Here is a 6772-nt window from a genome sequence, read left to right on the forward strand (position 1 = left end):
CACAAATTGGCATCGTTAACAGTTTTCAGGACTGGGCATTACAGCTCGTGCCGTTCATACTGGTACATCCTGGTTCATCCTGGTACGGACATGTTGTGATGCTGTTTTCAGTAATCAGCCTAGTGTTGAGTAGCATCCATTATGCTGCCACCACAAGGCATGGACTCCATGAGACCGCTAAAGGTGACCTGTGGTATCCGGCACATTAGCAGCAGATACCTTAAGTTGTGACACATATATATATACACACATATATATATATATATATATATATATATATATATATATATATATGCACGCACTGGAGCAATGTGGGTAGAGAGCAAGGCTGGGCTCTCCCCGCCTGCCAATTGCTAACAGCATGACCGGGATTCAAACCGGCAACCCTCTGGTCATAGTGACTGCGCCTTATTCTGCTGGACCACTCAGGGCCTCAATTTATGCATCTGCACTATTCATTAAAAATCAATATGTTTTGAGAATCAATACTTCAATATAAAACACATTGATATGACCCATGGAGGACAGCGTCTCACAACTTATGTGTGTGTGTGTTTGTGTGTGTGAGATGTTGCATCGGAGGCAAAAAAAGGCATTGGCTGGCTGCATACATGTCATAGAGTGTTGGCCCTCACTAGCATTGGGAGCATTGCATGCAATAGGGGGAGGATACATACGGGCTGGGTAATTGCCGATTAGAATTGGGGAGAAAATTAATAAAAAATATATTTATAATAAAAAAACTTCGGTATCGGACAGTGGTTCAGGTTCAGTGGTGTTGTCTTCAGATCCCAATTTTTCACATTTAATGCAAATCGTGTATTTTTCCTAAAATTTCATTAAAAAAATAGAACACAATCTTGCTTACAGTATCGCAATATAATGCAATACATTAAACCATAATCCCTGTGTTGTGTGTACCGTATCGCCACAATCTTGCTAATTCACAGCCCTAGTTTTTCCAGATATGCTGGCAGCTACAAACCTGTGTTTTCTTAAGAAACCTAAGAACCTGGCTATGTGCAAATAGTGCAACTCTCAAGTCGTGAATGGGTTAAATATGCTGAAACTATAAATGCTGGCCTATAAATAAACTCTCATTTCCTCAGACGCACCATCAGATTTAAATTATCCTTCGCTATGAAACAGCAACACAAAAAACACTTCAGGCAGAGCAGAAAAGAGCAAGTTATTATCTTTAATATTGCATAATAGGCAAGTTCAGGCTCTGATGGAACGGTGGGAAAGTCGGGTCAAGCCGATTTCATTTATAAACTGAATTCAATCCAGCCCAAGATTTACCTCCTCCTTTATTACTCAGACACACTCCGTCCAGCACACCTGATTCACTCAATCAGCTAATCAACTCACAACGGACTTATTTAATCAGCTGCGTCACGGTTGGTCACGGCTCCATAACTGATTAGGACAAGGGGAGAGCGCCCGAGAATCGGACGGGGACATTGTATTCCAAATCGCGAGAGATGAGGTACACTTATTCGATTTGTCCCACTGCGAGGAGCGAGCGAGTGTCCAGGTCTGAATGACTTTTCCACATGTGAGTCCAGCTGCTTGGCAAGCTTCCAGCATTACTCAATCATAATGAAGCGCTTGACCTGTTTCAGGTATTCCGGTGGGAGATAATCCTGAAGCTCATCCTTCCTCACCCACGCAAAAGAGTCCTTCTGTAGCGGCAAGTGGCCGCCGCCGGACAGCACGGCTTTAAAGAAAAAAACCTTGGCTCCAACTTGGCTCCCCGTCTGAACGCTTTTGGGGAATTTGTATTTGTAGAATCCGCAAGGGGTGTTGCCTAAAAACGTCCCCTTCAGATCTGCACCTAGATCAGGAGGAGGAAAAGACAGTGGCATTAAGGCATTATCTTTATATTTGCGATGACATGACCTAATACACTCTTCAGGAACACAGATTATAGATGTTTATTAAGGTCTAAATTAGACATTTCTAAAGGATTTATGACCTGTATCACCATATAATTACATGCTTTTAGAGTGATGAGGGGAGAGCGCGCCATCTGAGGCAGTGGTGGCTAGCAGTTAGAGCTCCGGGCTATTGATGACAGGGTTGTGGGTTCGATACCCCGGGCTCTGCAAGCTGCCGCTGTTGGGCCCTTAAGCAAGGTTCTTCACCCTCTTTGCTCCCCAGGTGCTTGAGTCGGCTGCCCACCACTCTGGGGTGGTGTGTGTGTGTGTGTGTGTGTGCTCACTGCCCCTAGTTCACTAGTGGGTGTGCGTGTGTGTGGGTGTTCACTACCACAGATGGGTCAAATGCGGAGGACACATTTCGCTGTACATAGTACAGTGACAAATACTTGCATCTTTACCTTTTCACCCTTTATTTACCCACCCGGAGAGAGAGCGGCCAACTGTGCCCTCTCTGAATCCGGCTGCTGATGACAAAGCAGCATAGCTTGGGATTTAGTGGTAGTGCATTAGGCCACTGACTGACTCTGAGCACCTGACATGGCAGTATTAACCCAAATATTCTTATTTTTGATTACAGTGAAGGATATATAGTCAAATACACAGGATATAGGATATACATATCAAAACTATGAATTCAGAATTGTGTGAACTTCATAAGGAGACTAATAAAAATGATCCAAAAGTTGAATGAAATCTAAAAGTTGAGAAACATTTGTGTTATGACAACAACAGTATACAGTATGAAGGGAAGGGAAAGGAAGGAAACGGGGAGCGTTACCTGGCAGACTAGCGAGGGCGCGTTCTGCTGTCTGTCTCAGCGTCTCTCCTGCTTCCCACGGCTGCTGAGGCAGAAGCCAGAGCTTCTGACTGCCAACATCCTGCTTCACCAGCAGCACCAAGCTGTTTCCCAGGCAGCGCTCCGACAAGCTCACATCTGTGGTGTCAGAAGCTACGAGATGTTCAGAGATCACTGACTCAGTATGAGGCACTTAGCAAGTTTGGGTAGCGTGCTGTCGTGCATGCTAATATTTACTGGCTAAATGGTTCCAGAGTGGGAGGACGAAGCAACTTGTTTGAACTTGGCGACATTGCCGCTGCCACTGGAAAACTTTTAGGCACACTGGCCGTCCACACAAATGCAAATCAAAGTAAGGGAACGGTCGAGTCAAAAGTCCTTTTACAGTGTAGAAACCAGTGGAATGGTTTCCAGCAGTCTCAGAACCCACATAAACAAGTCTACTTGACCATACTCAAGACCAGTGGTTGCCAACCCAGCTCCTGGAAAGGTACGCTATATAGACAAAAGTATTTGGACACCTGCTCATTCATTTCTTCTGATATTAAGAGTATTAAAGGGTCATTAATACTGTTTTTGTTGGAGTAACTGTCTCTACTGTCCAGGGAAGAAGGCATTTAGTGGCATTAGTGAGGTCAGAATGTTGGATAATGCCCAACTCCCCAAATCATCTCAAAAATATTGGATGGAGCACCAACCATCATCCCAGAGAACACAGTTCCACTGCTTCACAGCTTAATGCTGGGGGCTTTATACCCCTCTAGACCACACCTGGCCAATAGGTTCATGTTTATCTGCTCCAGAGAGGTCAATTTATTCTATTGGCAGTACTTCTCTACGGGGACTAGGCAAGCTGTTGTGCATCCGCACATTCGTGTCAGCAATGAGTGCTGAACTTAAAGTAGCTGAATGCATTTATTAGAAGGGCTGTCCACAAACATTTGGACATATAGTGCATCTTTCAGCAGACTTTGTATCCAAGATTTGGGTTGGAGTAAAAAGCTACAGAAGGGTGGCTCTCCAGGGGGTGGCATGAAGACCCCTGCTCAAGGCAGATGCTAAAGAAAGATACATAACTTCCATTATGTGTTAGCCACATTAGCCTTAACGTGCAAAACTACTGTACAAAATACAGACGATGGATTGGATACATAAACAGTTCAGACTGACTGTCGTCAAACAGAACAATAGGTCATAACTTTAATATCAATATAAATTGATCAGCTAAGACATGTTTGCTATCATAAGTTTGCTTCTTTCATTTAGAACAGGAGATTCCAGGCTAACGTTGCTAACACACACTGGACTGAGATCGTCACTAATCTTCTCTCTGCAAAAACACAGCCAAAACCTCTCTCAACCCACACAAAAAGCATCCGGATCTTCATGTGTTTCAACTGTTCAAGCGGACTAAGGCGCTGCCACCAAGGCAGCAAGACCCTAGGATCTCTGTATCGGGTCATGCTGCCTGCCATCAGCAGCCAGAGCCAGAGAGAGCACAACTGGCCTTGATCTTGCTCTCTCCGGGTGGGTAGACGGCTCATTCTTGTCCCACATCACCTCAGTGTGATGCTGGCCGGCACAGGCATCTGATAGCCGACGTATCAGAGCTGGGTACCTGGCGCTTTGGCAGGTTGCACAAGTGTCGGAGGAGGCCTCCCAAATGTCGGAAGTATTACATGTGATAGGAGGCAAGTACTCTGACAAGTGGGTTGGCTAATTGGCTAATCCTAAATTGAATGGGAAAAATGGAGTGTTTGTTTAGCCCAGAATCTCCCAATGGAAACTAAAGAAGCACACATCAGATACCAAACACGGCTAATCAGCGGCATGTGGGCTCAGTGATGAATCATGTTCGTTTGATTCTGAAGAGCTTACTTCCTAGAATAACTTCCTGTTTATTTCAGTATAGCAAATATGGCCACCAACTACTCACCGCCCGTCCTCGAAGCAGGTTTGAACTGCTTCAGTTTCTGCTCCCATGCATCCTCCAGATCTTGTGCTGTGATGATCTCCTGGCCTCCGAAGTCCTCCTCATCATCATCAGAGTCATAATCATCCTCCTGTTTGCGACTCAAGCGGTCAGCTTCCCTCAGGAGCCTCAGCTCGTGGTCTGACAGCAGGCTTTTCTCCAGCTCCATCTACAACACAACAACATGAGCCGCAACATCAAGGTCATAATGTTCAGTAAAAGTTATTAATATGCTGCACATCACTTAAAACAGAGGCAAGGAGTACTGATGGACGCTGGATGTACTAAAAGGTTCCACTACAGTCATTATTATGTACATATCTGCCTCCATTAATAAAAACTTTATATAACCCTTTCAACAGATGACCTCGTAATTATTTGACTGTTTAAGCTGAATGGACTTTCACATGAACACTGAGCATGTGTCCTACACCCACTCTCACACCCAGTACTGGATGGCTTACTGTGGCATTAGCCATAGGTCTTCATCAGTTCACATTAATTTTAACTTAACACCATCACCCTTGGCTTGCTCAGAAGAATCAGACCCTCTGTGAAGCCACTTTGTGACAACATTGGTTTTATGGAAAGTGCAGAATTTATTTATATTGTCCCAAAACTTATAATGAATGGAATTCCTTCCCCTGAAATGCTACTATTTTGGAGATGCAAGGTTTAATCTGACAGCAACTCTATTTAACCTGTCTGTTATATAACTATAGCAGCAAATTGTACAATATATAGTGTCAATGTCCAATAAAAAAAACATGTATCTCCAATATTGTGACTTTAGAGGAGAAGGCAAAAAAGCAGCGACAGAGTTCAAACCACAGAGACACGTGGGTTTCACTGCAAAACATCACAGACATGTACAGCATCCTTTTCTGTAGGGTTATAAAAGCAGTACAATTTATTAACTGTCTGCCGTAGTATCCCATCATCACCCATTTAGATCGATAAATGATTGTCAATAAAATTTCAGTTTAAAATATCGGTCAAATCTAACCACTGTCCGATGCTGCCTGATATCATGCATTTATTTATTTATTTTTTTATTTATTATTTGGTTTTTTTGTGTACTAGGGATACACAATGATATTAGCATTGGAATTGAATTTTTTGAGCTGATATTTAATTCTATGCTTATTTAATTCCAGAAGGGCAGAATATGTCAATATGTGGTGCTGGATTTATATGAGTATTTTGCTCATTTAACTTTAATTTTTTACCCGTCAGAAATACAGGCGCTCTCAGCATTACTAACCCAGACAGATATAGTACCAAATGGAACATCTGCTGAATGTTTTATATATATCAGATTGGCATTGGCCCATAACTTCCATATTAATGCATCTATGACAATGGCTGCAGTTCACCTGAGTATGGGATTAGGCTCCTCTATACTGTACTCTACATTGTCTATTTCAATACATCAGTGCTGATGGCCCCATCCCTAAGTCCAGGAGGCCATCAACACTGTAGGGTCAACTCTACTCTACTGGTAACTAAAACTGAGTGTTGTCATGATCTGGATGCTTGGCATGAATGTGCAACCAGCTCTATGCTATTTAGATACCCGCCAGCAGCGCCAGCAGCTCACTCCGCGATGCCTGCACTGCCTCTCTGAAGGTTACCTGGTGCATCATGTCCATGAACTGCTCCTCAATCAGGCTCTTGTCCTGAGAGACGACCGGCAGCCTCTGGAGGCACACAGCTCCATGCAGAGCCCAGGGAGACGCAGCGTTAGCGTGGCTGAGCTTCTGTGCGCTCCTGAGCTGAGGACTGCAGGAGACATTACGCACATTACGCACATTACGCGCGTTACACACAGCAGACTTTACAGACCCCGAGATCGCCACTGAGCCCGAGATCTTCAGCCACAGAGGTCGACCAGCAAACCTCCAGCAGGGCGCCGCCATCCTGGACTCCTACACGTGTTTCCCACAATGCAGCGGGCGGGAGACAGCGAAGAGGGCGAGACCATTCGGGCAGTAGGAGGGGTGTTGTGTTGTGCGGTGGTCTGGGGGTGGGAAAGGGGGTGTAAAAAGGGGTTAGGGTGGA

The 6772-nt window shown here is 44.4% G+C and overlaps 1 protein-coding gene across 2 annotated transcripts; it reads right to left on the bottom strand.

Annotated features, from left to right (window-relative positions):
- Positions 1–1175: 1175 nt before the first annotated feature.
- mrpl46 (mitochondrial ribosomal protein L46) lies at positions 1176–6660 on the bottom strand. Of its 2 annotated transcripts, none has more exons than XM_072660250.1 (4): positions 6346–6660; positions 4676–4880; positions 2722–2877; positions 1176–1837 (listed from the first exon to the last, which is right to left on the bottom strand). In XM_072660250.1, the coding sequence occupies exons 1-4, from the start codon at positions 6628–6630 to the stop codon at positions 1590–1592; spliced, it is 894 nt and encodes a 297-aa protein (XP_072516351.1). In that variant the 5' UTR covers positions 6631–6660; the 3' UTR covers positions 1176–1589. The 2 variants fall into 2 exon arrangements, with proteins under 2 accessions (XP_072516351.1, XP_072516350.1); XM_072660249.1 differs by having other exon boundaries at positions 2722–2892.
- Between the last annotated feature and the right edge of the window lie 112 nt (positions 6661–6772).

Source organism: Salminus brasiliensis, chromosome 17 (assembly GCF_030463535.1).
Source record: "Salminus brasiliensis chromosome 17, fSalBra1.hap2, whole genome shotgun sequence".
Classification (NCBI taxonomy): domain Eukaryota; kingdom Metazoa; phylum Chordata; class Actinopteri; order Characiformes; family Bryconidae; genus Salminus; species Salminus brasiliensis.